Here is a 21,028-nt window from a genome sequence, read left to right as displayed (position 1 = left end):
TCATAAAGCTGGTCTTTTTATCGCTTTAAGCTTGCATGTGAATTGTTAAATCGTCATTGATGAAATAGGAGACGGTTTTAGTAACACGTGGTTAGCTTAGCAAATTAGCATAGTCTGCTAAGTGGCTAATCACCAGCACAAATTTGCTGACCAGTCCTGGCATTAAACACACTGAAATACACAGCATAAATTGATTTTTCAGTAAATTCGACTTAATTGCACTTACTGTGTAGTATTGCATGAGTGGTAGAAAATGTCCAGACTTGCCTCCTCTGTCTCCAACCGTAGAAGTGAAATGCATGGGCGGAACTTAAAGGTTGGGTATACACGAAGGGGGAGGGGGAGTGCAGTACGACCGTTTGATTGACGCACTTACACGCATTGACCCGTGGTTCTGGAAATCATTGGAGTTTTTCGAGCCCTGCCCGTTCCACAGATGATTGACTTGTTTAATTTTCATGTCAATACTTCTAACTCAGTGTCTGTAAGTGGGTTATGATAAGGATTTCAAGTAATTTTGCAAAAATTGCCAAAAAAGAGAATTCCATGCCCAACCTTTAATTTCATCTCTGCAGAGTTACGTTAACACTGATGTGATCAACTCTGTCATATAACTCCAACTCTGAACACCATTTAAATCAGAATGTGTTAAAATTACACTCTGGGAGTGAAAAACAACTCAGAAATGTTTAACCCCGAAAATTCAACACTCCAATTTTTGCTGTGTAGATAGAGGAAACCCATCGCAACGGCAATCCCTCTCAGATCCATCCTGTAATTTAAAAAAATAGCAATAGCTTACTCTTAACTTAAACTGTTACTCTTAGCAAATGAAACATGCGAGATTCATCTGGCTCCCGAGCTAGCATTGCTATGCCATGTGTGAGCGAACGCAAGACAGAATTCCTGAACATATGCATGTGTGAACAGTGTTAATCAAGCAATGTTACCTCAGTAATTTACCTTCATTACCCCCCTTTTAATGTTAATGACCCAATGTGCACCAGGTGTGGTATTGGGGTGTGATTTCATCAAGTCATATATTTGTAGCTTAAGTTACTCTTAACTTATATATATATTTATATAATATATAATAATAATAATAATAGTAATAATAATAATAATATAAGATAATATATAAATATATATAGATAAAGTCGTGTGTGTATAGCTTGTACACATGACAGGACACGCATATCTTTTAAATTTGTATTCATTCAGAATATTTACATACTATTTGAAAATGAAAGAGGCTGGGATTTTGTTTTATATCATTTGTTTATATTGTTCAGTAAATGCCTAAATGAGGCCGTAGCACATTTAACGGACGAGCAGAGGTGGTGACGTCATCGAGTCCGCTGCTGTTCCCATTGCAGGTAGACCTACGTACTCGCGTGCTCGCAAGTCTGTGCTTGAAGTACCGACTTGCCAAGTACGTAGGCCTACTTGCAAGTCATCGAGTCCGTAATCTGCTTGAAGTAGGCCTACGGACATGCCAAGTAGGCCTACGTAGGCCTACTTGCAAGTCATCGAGTCCGTAGTAGCCTACGCGTGTTAGGAATTGAGAAACGGCCTGGACCCACCCCCCGCGGTCAGCCATGGAGTTATAAAGATCGCAGCATACTCTGCGCGGATACGTTTCTTTCTGGAGAAGTGAAGAGGGCGTCCTACTGAACGGAGGTTGGTATCCTACATTATGTTAAAAGAAATTAGGCCTACTTAGTTCAAGTGAATTCTCCCCAAAGGATTGCATTAACATCATTGGCGACCATTAAAATACATTGAAGGACAATTGCGGTATGTTAATGAAATACTTTTGGGGGAATTCACTTGAACTAAGTCATTAGTTGGAAGAATGGAATTTTTGCCCGATCTGAAACTCCCCTCTTGATTTTTTAGGGCGAGGTTGACCTGAACAACAGATAAACGACAGTAGAAAAGAATAATATTGAGAAAGAAATGCTCAATATGGAGTCAGGTAAGGTGGATTTATCTTCAGAAGCTCAGTCATTAAGTGAATCGTATATTGTTGCTGACATGAACATTTAGATAAGGTTCCGTAGGTTGGGGGCTATTTATTTTCCACCCATAGATGTGGGCATCTACGGATTGTCAAATCGACTAACCTTTATGCATCCTTTCCTTAACCTTTGTGGAAAACGTCGTCAGGGGGCTCTACGGAATGTCAAATATCCTTAGCTTTATTCCTCCTTTCCTTAACCTTTGTGAAAAACGTCATCGCATCAAGGAGAGATGAAAATGTGCCTCCTTTAGAACATAGGAAAAGACAGCACTGTTTGCAATTAATTCGATTCCCCTTCTCCTAACCGACGTCGAGAATTCCTGCCCCGTAGCGTCTAGTGGAACTACAATTTTCCGAAGATGGACTAAAACAAGCGCTCTTTCGATCCATGCGCGGGTCAAGGGGAGGTGAAAAGTTGCTTCCTTTAAAAAATAGGAAAAGACAGCACTGTTTAAAATGAATTCAAAACACCTTTCCTCCAAGTAGGCTACTTTAATATATAGCCTACCACCATGGGTGGATTACTGCACGGGCACATGCCCCCCTGAGCCGCCCCACAAGTTACTAACAGTGGGGCCCAGGGCCCCACTGTTAGTAACTGAAGTAGACTGAGCCGCCCCAAAAGTTACTTACAGTGGGGCCCAGGGCCCCACAAGTTACTAACAGTGGGGCCCTGGGCCCCAGCGTTAGTACCTTTTAATGTTGCATTGTCGAAGCAATCAGTAGAGAAATACAAAAATTCAAGCGAAAACAGCAATAGTAGGCCTATTACTACTGAGTAAATAAATTAATAAAAAGATCAATAGGGGGCACTATTTCAGTTTGTGAATTTGAGACCATTCACGAACAAGTCACTGTCATTTAAACATGGAGCAACGGCAAACTCTAAGTGGAGCGTTGAAGCAATGAATTTATTCAGTTCAGATCATTTAACAAGCCTGGAGATGATGCAACCCCAAAAGGACTTCTACGAATTATACTCGATTGTGGAGTACAATCTATGTTTCCAAATGTGTATGTAGCGCTACGGCTTTTTCTGACTCTGCCCGACAGTAATTGCGAAGGGGAGCGGTCATTCTCTCCTCTGTCCAGGATAAAAAATGAACTGAGGACGAAAATGTCACAAAAACGGCTGAAGTCACTTTCTCTCATGGCAATTGAGACCTTACCAATGCACTGGAGTTTGATGATATCGTGGAGGATTTTGCATTTCATAGGTGAAATGCATTACTGTCAATTAATGTAAGGAACTGTTCGTATTGAGTTGCTTTAAGTCGTTTTTATTTGTGGTTGAAAGCGGTGCATTCTAAATTCGTTCAAATCGCCAAAAATTGCATCAATTATGTATTTTTTTATCATGTTTTGGTTAAATAAAGATGCATTTATTTATAATAATTATTGTGAGGTTGCCTTTCCTGTGCTACAAATCCTGCTGGGTTGCAGGTATAGGCCAATGACTTATTACCGCCAATAAGTGTGTGTGTATTCTGGGTGCGTGTGTTTATGTTGGAAGGGGGGGGGGGGGGGGGGGGGCTGCGGAGTCCACGTGCCCAGGGGCCCGATATGTCATAATCCGTCTATGCCTACCACAATAACACGTCTGACGTATGTCAGGGAAAAAAATAATGTGTGCTTGTGTGTGCGGGGGGGGGGGGGGGGGGGGGGGGGGGGGGGGGGATTTAAGATACGTGACACATGCTCTGTATTCTGCAGACCACTTTTGAACTAGTTCGTCTTTGTTCTGGTGAGTGTGCGTGCATGCTATGCGTAGGCTGAATCGCAATCGCTTCAAGACAAATCTGATTTGCCAATACACATTGAGGATAAATGAAATAATTTTAAAATAACTCAAATAGCATAACTGATATCCAACATCATATAGTCTTGTTTATTTTACGAAACAAAAACAAATTCTTAAAGTATTTTCGATAGATGTGCCTTCACAGAAATGTGAAATGTTAGGCTATCTAATAAATATGTTTAATCTTTATTTGCGTCATTCTTCATTTTGTGGTTGATTAAAATGTTGTAAAAACGTATTTATAATCAAACAAAAGATTAACGATTATGAGAAAATAATGACTAATCGTTTCACACGGACACGCACACAAACACAACCATTTTCCGTGAGTGAAAAGAAAGTTTCAACCAGGTCTTTCTAGATTTCTGAAGCGCAATATTTGATTGACAGCCCTCCTCCTGCGCCTATACTCATAGAATCTAGAGTTACAATACGTAACTATCGTTTCAGCCATTTACTGTACAATTCAGAATTGAATGTGAGGAGGGCTGTCAATAAAATATCGCGCTTCAGAAACGGCCAATCAGAGGAAAGCCCGTCCTGCCTTGGTTCCCTCCCCATAGTGCCGAAACTAAATTTGAGTGCGAGAGCAGAACATCATTCGCGAGAGGCTGAGGCTGTTTTGTGCGACCGAAGTTGTTTCCCGCTCTCACTTGCAACGAGGTAGGCCTAATGCTCTCAAGGAGCCGTTTTCCTCGCTCGGGGAGCAGCGCTCTGAGTGCGCGCGATAATTTCCGCGCTCGCAATTAATATCTACGCGTGTGATATGATATAATACGCCCGAATGCATGTTTTATCAAATGAGTGCTTTATGGCACTAATGTGTCGCCATACAGGTCCATGGTTTCAACACGTGGGCCTAGGTTTCAAAACAAATCTGCGCATACTGAAACATAAACAATTCTGGGATGTGGTTTACGGAATCTCATAGATACAGGCCTATCCACGAGTCACATACTAAATTGTTTAGATGCAGTAGACTACGGCAACTGCTGTCTCAACTTAATCTCACTTTTTTACTCACCTTGCGAAGAAAGGGATTTTAGCCTGACCTGAAACTGCGCGAGTCATTTATTTTCTTAAAATCAATGACTGCTACACGACGATTTGTCCGTGTGATATATATCATTTGCACAGCATTGTAGCCTACAGAAAAGTCAAGTAGCCTACATAGACCTTGTTGTTGGGATGGATGAAGAAGCATAAATTAGGCTTTTCAATTGCACAACGTTAAGCCTAAAATAATCTAAACATTAGGAAAATAACAGCATGTCCATGCATCCAAAACTTAAATTAGGCCTGCTACATTTATTAAGCATTTAACTATAAAACTGTCAATTTTAGATATATGTGCCAATTACTGGCAGCTTCCAGCAGTTATTTGTTGGCAAGGAATTGCCTGTAAATCTGTGTGCACTCATCTGCAATATTTACACAAATCTGCAGTTATGCTTTTTTGTCAAAATCCAGGCAGTTTCTTGCATTCTTCCAGGCTGAGGTCATCATAGAGATCCACTTCTTACAATACATTTAAAAATCAATGCATTTGTCCAATCACATGGCCAAAACAAGGTCTCAAGGTTTGTGGCAAAAGTTGCCCAGTGGCCAGCTGTGGTATTCCAATACTAGAGAGAGAGACCCAGGAGACCCTGTATTCAAGGACAATGCTCGAAATCTATTAATTCATGAACTGACATTTTTTTAAACTGGGAATTTGCCGTTAATATTATGTAACTATTTCAGTGTTAGATAACTCACCCCAAGATTCAGAAAGTAACTTTAGGACAAGACGGTGCAATATAATTGATAGCTTGTGTAATGTTCCACCCACAGGAGCAACGGGACCGTGTCCAACCGACATGGGAGAGAATGATCCAGAAGAAGTGCTGAAACTTATCCTGATTGGAAACACGGGGTCTGGGAAGAGCGCCTCAGGGAACACCATCCTTGGCCAGCGATCCTTCGTTTCCTTTAATACCGCAGCCTCCGTGACACAAGTCTGCCAGCTGGCGACCTCTGGATACCATGTTGAGGAGGAGGCGTTGAGGAGGAGGAAGAGCAGTTCAAGCAGGAGGAGCAAGAGGAAGAAGGTGGCGGTGGTGGACATGCCAGGTTTAGGAGACACACTACGGGACCAGGAACAGATCATCAAGGAGATCAGCAAAAGCATGGCCCTGACGGCCCCCGGCCCACACGCCTTCCTCCTGGTGGTCAAGCTGGAACACTACACAGAGGAGGTGAAAAGGGCAGTGGGAATGATAGCTGAGGTATTTGGTGAAGCGGCGCTCCGCGACTACACAGTGGTGCTGTTCGCCAGGGGAGATTGCCTGGAGGAGCAGATAGAGGAGTACCTGTCCAGCTCTGATGAATTCAGGGTTTTGATTCACAGATGTGGAGGCAGGTACCACGTATTCAACAACAAGGATGAAAGTGATGTGCAGCAAGTTCCCGAGCTGCTGGAAAAGGTGGAGAAGGTTGTGGATTTCAACGGTGGAGGGTGTTATACCAACGCCATGTACCAGGAGGCGAATCGACGTTGGTGGAAGACCATACTGTCATGGTTTAAGCGCTCCAATCAGTAACGGTAACAAATCATAAAAAAAATTAAAAAATCGAAAAAGTTACTTTTTTTTTTTTAATCGCAGCCTTTGCGATTTGGATATCGCGTTATATTACATCGCAATTTCGATTTGAATTCGATTAATCGTTCACCCCTACTTTAAAGTATCTAATATGGCCATTGGGGCCGGAGGGCTTGCGAGGGTCCAGAGGGTTTACGATCCAGATTTTTCAAATGCTTCCCCTCTACCACGACCGCTTCACCTTTCCTTTGCCTGTTGTTTTATGTATCAGGGTCATTTGGACCGTGATATATTTTTTGTATTTTTTAATATCGGGGCACTCAGTCTGGTTGAAAAGCGGGGGGCAGAACTGCAAAAGGCTCTTGTGCCCTCCTGTAAGGGAAGCAGACAGACGACTAGAAGAAAAGGAGTACAGGGGGGAGTGGAGGAGCGGCTTGACATCTTGTCTCTCCCCTGTTGCTTAACTTATCTTTACGTTCCTAGTCTTCACTTCACTTGGAGATGTGCCTGATCATTGGCTTGAGTTAATATTCATAGTTAACATGGTTCAGAAAATAAAGTTAATAGGATACATTTTAGACTTAACATCAGATGGGTTGTTGGTTTTACAGTTGATTCAATCCTGCATAAAACTGGCTTCATATATGTTTTCATTGTCATGATTTATTCACTGGAAAATAATCAATTAAGGATGTATTGACTTCTCAGTCACATATATAACTTGCATATTTTAAATCAATAAACATATAATTTCCTGTACTGAATGGATAATTTTTGTCTCAAAAAAACTGCCTGTTTAAAAATGCTGTTTTATGCCCGTGAATAGTGTGTGAAGCAAGCTAACAGCTGACCCATGAATGACCGGTGAATCCAACCTGTATTGATTTTCCCTCGTCTTGCAACCTTGGCAAGCGGAGCGAGGTATGTTGGTTTATTGTAAGCTTTTAGTGTGATTATGTTTAAGTTTGGTGTCTTTATGTAAGTGAAGCAAATAATGCACATGCTTAAGTTTTCTTTGTTGTGCTGAAATATGTTTTCTGTCATTCTTTTATTTCCTGTATTGGAATAATATTTGAATTCAAGTGAATATTGTAAAGATCTTTCAGATGTTTATGCAGTTTGCACACACATGAATGTTATCTTAATATTAAGAGACTAGTGTAACTTTTGTTACGTATTTTAAGAATCTAAGCTACCCACACATGGGCCCAATGAAGCAGGACCAAACATATAAGCCGTAAATACTATACATAGCCACTAGGGGAGCAAGACCTTATTGAAGGCGGCTCCACCACAGAAGGCATCACCTGAAGAAGCCGAAGCCACCATGCCCACTAGGCCACGCCCACTTGACGGTCCCTTACCTGTGCACACTACCAGAAGGGGCCAGAGATTTTCAGCGACACCCGCGAAGGGTCACGGGCCTCTGCCCGTGGCCCATAGTAGCCAATGTTATTATCTCTCACACGTGTTCTACACGATTCCTAGAATTCCCTCCGTATAGCTTCACTTACCATGCCGAAACATGCCGACGACTTTATAATAAATGAAGTGAGTTCAAAGCAACCCGGGATTGGACAACTTTCTTCGAGAATATGCAACAGATGGTGACCCCCGTCGTTTGGAAGAAAGTCCCGAGAATCCCGGCCGGCGCGAGGCTAAAACAACTTCAACAGGCCACACACGTCTGAGGTAAGTAGAACTCATTGTCTTAAAGATTTAATCTGAAATAGGATTGGTTTTAAGAACATTTAGGTGTAAGTTTGTTTTAGCCACCGTCCGATCGTGCTGATCCAGAGGCCTAGCATAACAACACGTGTAGATCAACGGTTGCAAGGAACACTGAAGGCCCAACCTCCCCTTTTCTTCACACTTGAGTTGTTTTTAGTACTCGTCGTTAACGATCATTCTTGGTACTGGTTGAGAGGTGAAGCCCTCCACTATCGGTCTCTGTATAGATCGGGCCAAAATATATGTTAACGAGAGTTATCTTTCACTTCTCCGCTGAGGCTGAGTTCCTAAGCAGTAGCATCATAGCGGACGTTCGGAGTGTATACTATCTTATCTGCCGATCCGCTAAATGCCACCCTAGACTGCATGCTTCATTTTACATTCAAGTCTGTTGGTATTTTGTTATTAAAGACGATGGATTATTAAAGGTAAAAGACCCTCCAGGCCCCCTACACACGTGTACCCCCCCCCCCACCCTTTGTCCCAGTCTTCCAGGTCCGGTAGTCAGACCCCCCCCCCCCCCCCCCATCCTTTTGTCCCAAGTCCGATCGTCAGATCCCCCCCTCCCCACCCTTTGTCCCTGCAAACATTCTCTTCCCCTACCCTTCCTCATTCATATTGCTGAGAGAAGGCAACTCGCCTCTCTATTGTTAGTTAAATTGAAATTCTTGTCTTATTGTTCTTTCTTCCCCTTGCCCCCTCAAACCCTCACACCTAGCCATGTGTTGGAACCAAGATGTGAATTTAGTTAAGTGTTTGTATATTTGAGGGTCTGTGTGTCTGGGTGCTGAAATACAGAGAGCCACTCCCTAGTTGATATCAGCAAAACACGCAAATGTTTGTGTAGGTGGTAATCAATGTTTTTTAATTCACCAACATTAATAGTTTAAACGATCTGTAAATGTTCACATTTGTACTAAATTTGTTCTTCCTCTTCAGGCCTTTACAACCCAAGATGCCCGGCATTCATGGTTTTAACCGGTGCCCAAGGCGGGAGTTAGCTCAACTGCTGTAGTTCAGTTACAATAACATTTGTTTCATCCGATAACTTCAGAATTTTTCTTTTAGGTTCAGTTTTTTGTTTTGTTTATAGAATATCACCATATATTTAATACCCAGATGTGCATAATTGTTGTAGGTTTGGATGACCCTTTGTTCTGCCTAGTTTTAATCTATCGATTTGATGTTGACCAACAAAAACTAGATAATTATAATAATAAATACTGTTCATGTAATGGTATAGTTAAGTCTAATGTGCAATTTTGATTAGTATACAACGCAGCCGTAGAGGTACACTTGCGCAGTTTTAATCCAACTGGTGTGAGTGCCTCGCTAACCCGCCGTGGAAGCAAATTTGCCGCAATCTCAATATTCTTATTGAGATCCATGAAGGCGTTTGACCCATAATCTGGGTCAAATGGCGAAAAGTTTGCTTCTTCCGCGAGTCTTGAGTGTAACCACGTGGTGTACGGTTTAAAGAGACGGCGCGTCTTCATGACGTCGGTTTCTTTTGTTACCAACCTCCGCTGGGTGGGGGGGGCCCAGCTAAAGTGTTACAACCTCTCTCCCTCTCTCTCTCTCTCTCTCTCTCTCTCTCTCTCTCTCTCTCTCTCTCTCTCTCTCTCTCTCTCTCTCTCTCTCTCTCTCTCTCTCTCTCTCTCTCGCGCTCTCCCTTCCCCCCTCCCCAACGATAACTTAAGTGTTATATGGTGATAAGCTTCGAGTTCAGCCGGGCCACCATAAGGTATATTTATTACCGGCCACAAACTTCCAAACTCTTTACGGCGGGGGGAGGAAAGGTCAGGTTTTTAACGTTAATCTAGCTTAGTTGCATATTAAACCGGAGGCTTGGCCGTCGTTTGCCAGGGAGTTCAAATTGGATTGATTCCTCTCGGCCCGGTTCATTTCACGTTTGACATAGGAGTGAATCAAAGTGTGGACAACATCAAATGCGAGCAATAGGTAGAATAAATGAAGATTAGGTCATCCAATATACATAGTTAGTGTAGGACAATCGGGTAGTATGATGAAGGTAACTGTTATTATGAGATACGGTTAACACAGAAGTGATATTGAACATGCAAATTTTAACATTGTTATTTCCCTTTTACATCTTTTTGGTTATAGCAACTTGGTTGCACTACGATGTTGTTAGCTTTGGTTGTCATTCAATGCGCATGGCTGAAGCAATGCGCAAGGAGGGATGTAGTGTGAAATTAAATCAAAGTAGATACTGTAAAACAATTAAAATTAGAATTCATGGAAATATGTTTTTGAACAACTAACTGCTGTACATGAGTTTGTATTTCTGCAATAGAAGCAAAAACTTCCAGAACCAGATGCAGACACACCCGGAGCCTACAAACTACCACCGCCGAGCAAGGACTAACAGTCACATGAGGAGATCAAATAACAGCAGGATTTGAATCGCTCCGGATGGGTTGGTGGCCAGGGCGCTGGTATGATTACAATCCCTCAGGTTAGAATTGGCAGAGAACTCCGGCATTAATGACCCTTTCACAGGATGGATGGAGAATATGTTTGGGAGGTGGAAAGGCAGAATCCAGTAAGTGCCCGTCGCGGGAATAAATGCAGAGACCGTGTTAATTGTCACCGGCTGCCGTTGTATTCCCTGCGCATGAGGGCTACTGCATCTGCTGATCACCACAGCAGTGGGCGCTACAGAAGTGCCAAGTGCCATTCAGGCTTATATTACCTGAGGGGCCCGACCCTATCCAGCTGTAATATCTAGAATAGTCACACCTATACTATTCTAGTAGAATCGACTGTATTTAAGATAATCAATATCCCGGATTTACTTGAATAACACATTTTAAAACAACCATACCAGACTATGTTTGTTATTGTGTAGTGTTGCTTGGTTGCGAGTGCAACCCGTTATTTCTGAATCGCTGCATTGATAATGGTACTGTTGATCTTCCTTGAGACGGTTGTTTTACAGGCCACCTGTTACTGACACGACGACGACAGAGAACCTGTTTGGAGGCTCCCATGATGTAGGAGTAACCTCTCTGAGTTGAGCCCTTGACAAGGAGGGACGAGTCTTGGGTTCATGAATTACAGGCCCGACGGCGACAGAAGAAACAATGGCTACGATAATAACAACGCCCAAAACCACCCACATGCAACAGCGAACCAATGCACGAAGATCACCTGAACCACCCGAATCCATGCTAGGCTATCAATAATCTTGAATTTTTAAAATTGTATTATGACTACCAATTTTTACTTTACTTTTGCACATGTTGAAAATTGTATGACCTTGTAGCACATAACTGAAGGGTATTAGCTTAGGATTTCTATGGATACTTTTGTTTGTGTGCTGTTTGATCATGTGATTGTATGATAACAAGATATGTTCATTGTTGTATTGTTAAATAATGACCTGTATTTCCAATGAGACCCACAATGTGAATACCGTTTTCATAATACCCAAATGTGAGTATTATGGGAGAGCGTAGTGGTTTTTCTCTATTCGAGTCGTTCCCACACGGTTGATGGTGTTGATGATTGATCCTACTTTGGATATGTTTTCGGTGTGGTAAATGGTGTTTATGATTTAAAATATTATTGTATGGTCATCTAAGATGACCAAGGAGGGATTGTTACGTATTTTAAGAATCTAAGCTACCCACACATGGACCCAATGAAGCAGGACCAAACATATAAGCCGTAAATACTATACATAGCCACTAGGGGAGCAAGACCTTATTGAAGGCGGCTCCACCACAGAAGGCATCACCTGAAGAAGCCGAAGCCACCACGCCCACTAGGCCACGCCCACTTGACGGTCCCTTACCTGTGCACACTACCAGAAGGGGCCAGAGATTTTCAGCGACACCCGCGAAGGGTCACGGGCCTCTGCCCGTGGCCCATAGTAGCCAAAGTTATTATCTCTCACACGTGTTCTACACGATTCCTAGAATTCCCTCCGTAAAGCTTCACTTACCATGCCGAAACATGCCGACGATTTTATAATAAATGAAGTGAGTTCAAAGCAACCCGGGATTGGACAACTTTCTTCGAGAATATGCAACACTTTCTTTAATTTGTGAACATGGAAATTGTACTGCACTGATGTTAATATATTTGTGTAATAGTGCAACCATTTTGTGTTACTTTTTCTAGTTTCACGGTGCTATATCGACAAAAAAATGCCGCAATAAAGAGTTGCACCCGTCAGAGACTCTCCGGTTATTTCGACGTCAAGGGCTGCTACAAGGGGGATCTAGAGCCCATGCAGGTGGGTCGCACCCATCTCCCAGCGGAAGAAAAGGAGAGAAGACGGAGGCAGAACCTCTGCCTGTACTGCGGCCAGCCAGGGCACCTTGCCGATCGGTGCCCGTTAAAAGACAGAGCTCGCCAGTAACCCGAGGTATACTGGTGAGCTCCGTAGTAGACTCTGGCCTCCCTAGAAGACCCACCCTCTCCGGTGAGCTCCTGCTACCCTCCGGTTCCCATCCCATAGCCGCCCTCCTCGATTCAGGGGCCGACGAGAGCATCATGGACCGGTCCCTCTCTATTCGGCTGGGACTCCGTCCGGAGAGTACCGTCGTCGATTTCTGCTAGACACATGCTGGGGAGGGTAACTTCTCGGACGAAACCTGTGCACATGCTCCTGCCGGGGGGCCACAGGGAGACCATCCAGTTCATGCTTCTGCCTACACCCAGCCAGCCTGTCATCTTGGGTCACGCCTGGCTTCGCAGGCACAAGCCCAACATTGACTGGTCTACTTGTTCCATCCGGGAGTGGGGAGTGACCTGTCAGGCAGTCCTGTCTCAGGACGCCTTCACCGCTGCCTGTTCCCCTCATTCCTGCCCCAGCCTCGGACATCTTCGGGGTCCCTGCAGCTTACCATGACCTGAGGGAAGCCTTCAATAAGGCTAAGGCTACCTTGCCTCCTCACCGTCCCTACGATTGTGCCATTCAGCGGCGGAGTGGCCGACCGGGAGATTTCCCGAGGCAGCCAGCGAGGTCAAGTGGACCAGCCCGCAATTGTGTAGCGGCCTGCAAAGTCAGTTGGACCGGCCCACAGTTGTGAGCGGCCGCGAGGCGTCTGCAAGCCGGCCCTGAGCATAGTTTATTCCCCGTTAAGACGCCGTGAAAATCCCCGAAATAAACAATACATGTACCAAGAACGTCCAACCAATATTTATACCACTTGCTTACTCTTTATGTCTCATTCATGGTTTTTTTTTATATTATTTTTTTTACTTCATTTAATTCTTAATTATTCAGGCGTTACAGAACTTTCATAGCCATTAATAAATAATATGAACTACAGTTTACTTTCATTTGTTTGTTCTTGAATTGTAGAATGGAGCAAAGACTCCTGGGATTGGGAAATGCGTTTATCCAATAAACAGCTTGCAGGTCAAGTCCATTTTCGGAAATGTAGGGGGATATATGAGCGGCCCCACGTCTAATGGCATGACCCTAAAGACCCGTCAGACAGAGAAGGCGAGCAAATTCGTGGTTGCTTGCTTTTGCTTGTTGTGGCACTCATGGAAGGCAAGAAGAGAAAAGAGAAAGGAGGGGCTGAAAAGGCCAGAATAAAGAAGAAGCGGATGCTGGAGGGGGATGCATCTAAGTGCTCAAAAATAACGGATTCTGTAATTGTCTCGAAACAATTTAACTAACTATACAACACACACACACACACACACACACACACACACACACACACACACACACACACACACACACACACACACACACACACACACACACACACACACACACACACACACACACACACACACACACACACACACACACACACACACACAAACGTGATATGCGTACGATACTTTCTCGTGCTCACCAGATACTTTCTCGTGCGCACCAGATATTACTTTCTCGTGAGCACCTATTACTTTCTCGTGCCTACGTCACGAGACCTATCAAATATTAAATTGAGATGATTGCAGTATAACAGAGGGAATTCTGAATAAGAATTCTGAATAAGGTGTGTGTATTTAGTAAATACACACACCTTATTCAATAAATTTGTAAATACTATTTACAGAAAGAGAAGAGCCATAAGCTCCAGCTTAAAGTCAAAAGAGTGTCAAGTCTTCTGTCCAAAACCGGAAGCGTTTATCCGATGTTATACTGTAATTTATTACGTTCATTTATGTAACACATTACGTAACGCCCGTTAATTTATGTAAACAAATTACGTAACGCCCGACTTTTATTTTTTATTTTCCGATTTCTGGTGTGCTTGTGGATGTTTCTGTGCGTGGACGTCTGCAGCGGAAGTTCGTGTGGGTGGATGTCTGCAGCAAGACTCTAGTTAAGGCCTGCATGTCAACGTACTGCCGAGCCAGGCTGTGAGAACAACATCAGTTCAATTTAAATGGTGTGGGTGTGTGCGTGTGTGTGTGGGCGAGGGTGGCAGAATATCAATGACATACTGTATTGTCAAGTATTCTTATATTACATTTATGTAATATATTGTTCATATAGGCCTATTCAAGGTCTTGATCTCGATAGAAAATGTTCCTATAATTAAAATTTGAAAAATGATCTGACAATGCCTACAATTTAATGATAAACGTAGTTCAAAGTATTAATAAAGTCCCGTTCACTCTAAATTATTAGGTAAAATGTTTTTGTCAAAATGTAGGCTATACAGGAAATCATTTGTTTATTGAATTGAAATATGCAAGTCATTTATATGACTGTGAAATCAATACATCCTTCATTTATTATTTTCCAGTTAATAAATCATGACAATAAAAACATGTATGAAGACAGTTTTATGCAAAATTAACTTTTAACTGTAAAACCCACAACCCTCATGATGTTAGGTCTAAAATTAAAGGTTGGGGATGGGATTTGCGAAATGCCAGCAGATTTTGAAAACACACAACTCAAATGGTCCTACCCCCTCTCCTTCAACGCAGACTCTGACTCCACCCATTCCAAGCACGAAGGGGTCGCGCGCGGGGCGCAGGGGAGGGGGAGTGCAGTACGACCGTTTGATTGACGTACTTACTGTCCAATGCAACTCGGTGGCTCTGGAAATCATTTGGCTGGAGTTTTTCGAGCCCTGCCCGTTCCACAGATGATTGACTTGTTGAATTTTCATGTCAGTACTTCGAACTCAGTGGCTGTAAGTGGGTTATGATAAGGATTTCAAGTAATTTTGCAAAAATTGCCAAAAAAGCGAATATCATACCCAACCTTTAATCCAAATATCTTTTTTTCTATACACAACTATATATATTGTGCTTTGTTACAGTTACTGACTGGAGATCAGTAAGATTTATATTTTACAATTTAATAGTAAAATAAAGATGTTATAACATCAATTCATCTCAACACATCGGCCTGGCCTAAAGGAAAGAGCAGATTGACTGCTTCAAATATTGTGTTGGTCATACTAAAGAATGATGCTTTTTTAGTGAATGATGCTTTTTTAGTGAATAATACAGAACAGAACAATAGGACGTAAGGAACTTCATAAATTAAAAAATGGCCAATTAAATCTCAATCTCAAATATTGTTCAAAATAATGGCAATTCGATTATTTCCCCAACTTCTAAAGCAATACCTCTGCGGCTAATGTGATCCCCCGGCCTGGCAATTCCCAGACTCGTAGATTGCACGTTGGTCTGGGGAAGCTGCTGTAATTTTCTTCAGCTGAAGATGCGTGATCATCGGGCCTAGTTCAACTGACTCTGTATGCAATTGGCTGCTTGTCGCCGCTTCCATGTCGTTAAACCAGCCAATAGCGCGGCGGGGGGGAGAAGCAAGCTAGGGGATTGGCTGCCGTAAAAACGTATCGGAAGCAGAAAGAAATGTATTGCCCTTCTCAGACCCTTGTGCAGTGCGAATGCCGGCAGAATGGGCGGGGCTACCCAGTCTAGTGATCCCCCCCACGGTTAAATGTAAATGGGCTGCATATAGCACTTTTCTTAGCGCTAGCGGTTAGTGGGGGGACAAACACCACCAAAGTGCAAAACCCAGCACACAAGCGGCCACCATCGTGACCGGCACCACCACCACCACCACCACCACCACCACCACCACCACCACCACCACCACCACCTTCCCCATATCCGACTTTTCCTTGGATTTGGTGTAATACGTTCCACCGTTGTCCTCCATAACCTTCTCCACCTTACTCAGTAGCTCATCAACTTGATTCACATCTATTTTACGGTTGTTGAATACGTGGTACCTGCCTCCACACCTGCGAATCAAAGCCTCGAGCCTATCAGGTGCGAAGGCCAGGTACTGCTCCATCGGCTCCTCCAGGTTATCTCCCCTGGTGAACAGCACCACTGTGTGTTTGCGGAGCGCCGCTTCACCAAATACCTCAGCTATCATATTGACGGCCAGGTTCTCCACCTCTGTGAAGCGTCCCACCTGGACCACCCGGAGGAAGGCGTGTGGGCCGGGGGCCATCAGGGCCAAGCATTGGCTGACCTCCGTGATGATCTGCTCCTTGGTCAGGTGTGTGTCTCCAAAACCTGGCACGTCCACCACCACCACCTTCTTCCTTTTCCCCGCCTTCTCCTTCACAGAGTAGACATGGTTCTTGGTCCCCAGCCGGCAGACCTTGGTAACAGAGCTTCCGCTTAACTTAGACAGGAAGTGACTCTGGCCCAGGATGGTGTTCCCTGAGGCGCTCTTCCCAGATCCCACCTTTCCAATCAGGATCAGTCTCAGCTCTTCTTCTGGGACATTCTGTCCCATGTCTGGACACGGTCCCTTTGCTCCTGTGGGTGGAACATTACACAAGCTGTCCATTAAATTGCACCGTCTTGTCCTCAAATTACTTTTTTAATCTTTGGGTGAGTTATCTAACACAATGCATAATAATGATATCATATGGTATATTCCCAGTATGAGAATTGTTCCGTTTATAATTCAATAGGTCTAGTATTGGAATACCAAATCCGGCCACTGGGCAACTTTTATCAAAAACCTTGAGACCTTGTTTTGGCCATGTGATTAGAAAAATGCATTGACTTATAGATGTATTATAAGAGGCGGATCTCTATGATGACCTCAGCGTTGAAGAACGAAGAAACCGCCAGGTTGACGTCAAAGCAGAACTGCAGATATATGTGTAAATATTGCATAAGAGTGCACGCAGATTTACTGGTAATTCCTTGCCAAAAAATAACTGCTGGAAGCTGCCAGTAATGGGCACATATATCTAAAATAGACCGCTTTATAGTTAAATGCTTAATAAATGTATCAATCAACGTTTTGGATGTATGGACATGTTCTTATTGGCCTCATGTTTCGATTACTTTAGGCTGAACTTTATGTAATTGAAAAGCCTAATTTATGCTTTTTCATACATCCCAACAACAAGGTCTATGTACCTGACTTTTCTGTAGGCGCTTTATAAGCGCAATCATTCATGGTATATTTATAAGTTCATTCATAAATACAATAACTGTTTATGTCGTGAGCCAGTACCACAATGATCGACAGCTGGCCCAAATATCAGATATGTCCGGCATTAATTATAACATTTTTATAATTAATTGATCAACATAAAGGTACCGAAAAACCTGTGCGATATGTGTCATGTACATTTTGGATTCATGAGTTTATTCTGGTACCGAATCCTGAAAAATGTCTGTCTTGTTGGTGGAAAGCATAGACATTGGCTGTATATATATATATATATAATCTTGTTTTGTTTTGTTTTATTCTGCTTTTTCTTGAATAATAATAATAAATATTTTCTTTCTTTTTGTTTATTTATATATATATGTATATATATATATATATCTATATCTATATCTCCTTATATTTATTTTGTTTTAAAACACTTTGAATTACTACCGAGTCTGATACTGTGCTATAAAAATAAATTTGCCTTTGACACAACAACGATGAACAAGTTCTAGAGTGGTCGGCAGAATACAGAGCCTAGTATGAATAGCCAGTATCTCTAGAACACACACACACACACACACACACACACACACACACACACACACACACACACACACACACACACACACACACACACACACACACACACACACACACACACACACACACACACACGTTTTTATGACAGACATGTGTTTGTGGTAATGATACAAATATATATGAGCCCCCTGTAGTAGCCTATAGGGGCTATTTTAAACAATGCTGTCTTTTCCTTGAAAGGAAGCACATTTTCATCTCCTTGACCCGCGCATGGATCGAAAGAGCGCTTGTTTTTCTCCATCTTTGGAAAAATATAGTTTCACTCTAGGAACGCTAGAGGTCAGCAATACTCGCCGTCACGCAATGTCGTCGGTTAGGAAAAGTGGAATCGAATTCATTTAAAAAGTTGCTGCATTTTCCTGTCTTCGAAAGGAGTGCACCTTTTCATCTCTCCTTGACCCGATGATGATTTCCACAAAGGGGAAAGGAGGCATAATGGTTAGGAGATTTGACAACCCGTAGAGGCCCCTGATGACGTTTTCCACTAAGGTTAAGGGAAGGAGGCAATAGGCCTATATCTATGGGTGGAAAGAAATAGCCCCCAACCAACGGGACCTTGTCTAAATGTTCATGTCAGCAATAATGTACGATTAATTTAGTTACTGAGCTTCTGAAGATAAGTCCACCTACCTGACTCCATATTGAATATTTTATCCTCAATATTATTCTTTCCTATCGTCGTTTATCTGTTGTACCGGACATCTCCAGCCAAAGAAATTAAGAGGTTTGCGCAGTTTCAGGTCAAGCTAAAATCCCTTTCTTCAAGAAAGTGAGTAAAAAAGTGAGATCAGGTTACAGCAGTTAGCGTAGTCTACTGCATCTAAACAACTTAGTTCACATGTAGCCTAATGGACACGAGGTAGTTTCACTCAAAGATGTTTCCGTAAACGACACACAAGAATTGTTTCAGTTTCAGTATGAATGTCATGGACATGCGCAGATTAGTTTTTAAACGTAGGCTTATTTTCTTTTCACGCACGGAATGTTTGTGTTTGTGTGCGTGTTTGTTGGACTAGAAACAATCAGACATTATTTTCTAATAATCTTTATTTTTTTGAATGATTATAAATACGTTTTTACCACTTTAATAAAGATGAAACATATTTATTAGATCACATTTCACATTTCTGTAAAGGCAGTTCTACTACTAGGTATATGATGTTGGATATTAGGCCTACTTATATAACAGAGTTGCTTTCTGTGATCTGGATCAAAGGCTGAACCCAAGGGAAGCGTCTTTTATTTGTTCCAGTGGATTTCATACGTTCGCCGCTACACTGGAAAAAGCCTTCTGTTGAACCAATTAAAAAAAACATGGGTAATGGTTCACATCTATATTACATAACTTGAGCCAATGACAAATATATAGCTTGCCTCAAACAATATTTCCTATGTTCATAAAAACAAAATAATACAACTTGGCACCAAGTATAATTCTATTCTTTGAATGAAATTAATACATTTAAATCGTATGTTAAATCCTAAACAAAAAAATATTGATTCACTCCAACAATTGTTTCTCATTTAAGAAATATCTATCAGAAATAATTTGTTTTATCCAATTAAAAAGATTACAATTTAATCAAACAATTGTTTCTCATTTAATCATGAACATTTTATACATCATCATCATCATCATCAATTTTTCCCGCTTGGCTCTCGCCGCTTCATGGCCTTGGGGTGCTTCTGACTGGATTCAACATCACATCGCAACATCAGTCAGGGTTAGGTGCTTTGTGGCTGAGACACCTCGATACTCTGCTTGGTGAAGCCTGGGATCGAACCAACAACCTTCAGGTTACCTGCCAACCCGCGCTACCACCTGAGCTACTGCCGCCACACAATACATCTAGAACGTTCGTATTTAAGCGGGAATCATTATAATTTGCTCTACATGCCACCAATCTAACCAACCCATCGCGTGTAGCATGCTTTAAACAAAACCAAAAAAGTATTTGAAATCGTCACATAAACAAACTAATCGACAAGTCGAGGGATAAATGACAAGGGATATATCTCTTGTCTTTTATCCCTCTATTCCCCACTATTCACGGAGCCTGAGGTGAATAATTTTAAATTAAGTAGCTAGATAGATAGATAGTCAAGTCTTTATTAATACCAAACGACACAAATCGTCGGGAATCCATTTAGGTGGTTCGTCCCACACAGGACAGTAGCCTACAATACCACACAGAACAAGTCTGACTGGATAATACACACAATACATCACATTAAAACTAGACACGCGTTGATAGATAGATAGACAGAAATGCCTAGATAGATAGATAGATATGTTCCATTATTTGCCTTGCGGTCCGGAGCCAACCAGTCCTGTGCACGTATGCAAATTAGCCATGTGCGCTAATGTCTATTTGTTTTGAATGCGACGAATGAGTGCAGATCATGATTTGATATGGCTGTCTGTAGGGCCTACTAAACGCATACGGCTCCTTTAAATGCGTCTGCATAATTGAATTGTACGTCATGAGCGACTTGAGCGACCAAAGCGAACAGAAAAATTCGCAGCGAAACTTTGTGAGCGACCAGAGCGTCTTTGACGCTTTGGTCGCTCCTGGTGTGGACGTACGGTCGCTCAAGTCGCTCATGACGTACAATTCAATTATGCAGACGCATTTAAAGGAGCCGTATGCGTTTAGTAGGCCCTACAGACAGCCATATCAAATAGTGAACTCTCCCATACACCTTGGCCATATTGCCGAGACGGTTTTGCTTGTTCGATAAAGTGCTTCGACAACAAGTAGGACAGTGATTCCCCCCAATATAAAAAAAATCCTAAAATGTAGGCTAATTACAACCGAGAACAAAAAACCCTGCGTGCTGTAGTAGTTAAAATATGTTTCACTGATCTGGATCTGCAAATCATGATCTGCACTCATTCG

General features: G+C 42.4%; 2 protein-coding genes across 3 annotated transcripts; one reads left to right on the top strand and one right to left on the bottom strand.

Annotated features, from left to right (window-relative positions):
• Nucleotides 1-1,637: 1,637 nt before the first annotated feature.
• Nucleotides 1,638-7,488, top strand: LOC130406826 (GTPase IMAP family member 9-like). Of its 2 annotated transcripts, XM_056612485.1 has the most exons (4): nt 1,638-1,680; nt 1,900-1,978; nt 5,658-6,408; nt 7,233-7,488. In XM_056612485.1, exons 2-3 carry the CDS (start codon nt 1,960-1,962, stop codon nt 6,404-6,406), a joined length of 768 nt encoding a protein of 255 aa, XP_056468460.1. In that variant the 5' UTR covers nt 1,638-1,680; nt 1,900-1,959; the 3' UTR covers nt 6,407-6,408; nt 7,233-7,488. The 2 variants fall into 2 exon arrangements, with proteins under 2 accessions (XP_056468460.1, XP_056468459.1); XM_056612484.1 differs by having other exon boundaries at nt 5,658-7,480.
• Nucleotides 7,489-12,640: 5,152 nt separating this feature from the next.
• On the bottom strand, nt 12,641-19,000 carry LOC130370515 (GTPase IMAP family member 9-like). The gene is made up of 3 exons (XM_056576259.1): nt 18,759-19,000; nt 16,234-16,891; nt 12,641-12,776 (listed from the first exon to the last, which is right to left on the bottom strand). Exons 1-3 carry the CDS (start codon nt 18,766-18,768, stop codon nt 12,641-12,643), a joined length of 804 nt encoding a protein of 267 aa, XP_056432234.1. The 5' UTR covers nt 18,769-19,000.
• Nucleotides 19,001-21,028: the final 2,028 nt, after the last annotated feature.

Source organism: Gadus chalcogrammus, chromosome 17 (assembly GCF_026213295.1).
Source record: "Gadus chalcogrammus isolate NIFS_2021 chromosome 17, NIFS_Gcha_1.0, whole genome shotgun sequence".
Lineage (NCBI taxonomy): Eukaryota > Metazoa > Chordata > Actinopteri > Gadiformes > Gadidae > Gadus > Gadus chalcogrammus.
This window is presented reverse-complemented; position numbering and strand designations above follow the sequence as displayed.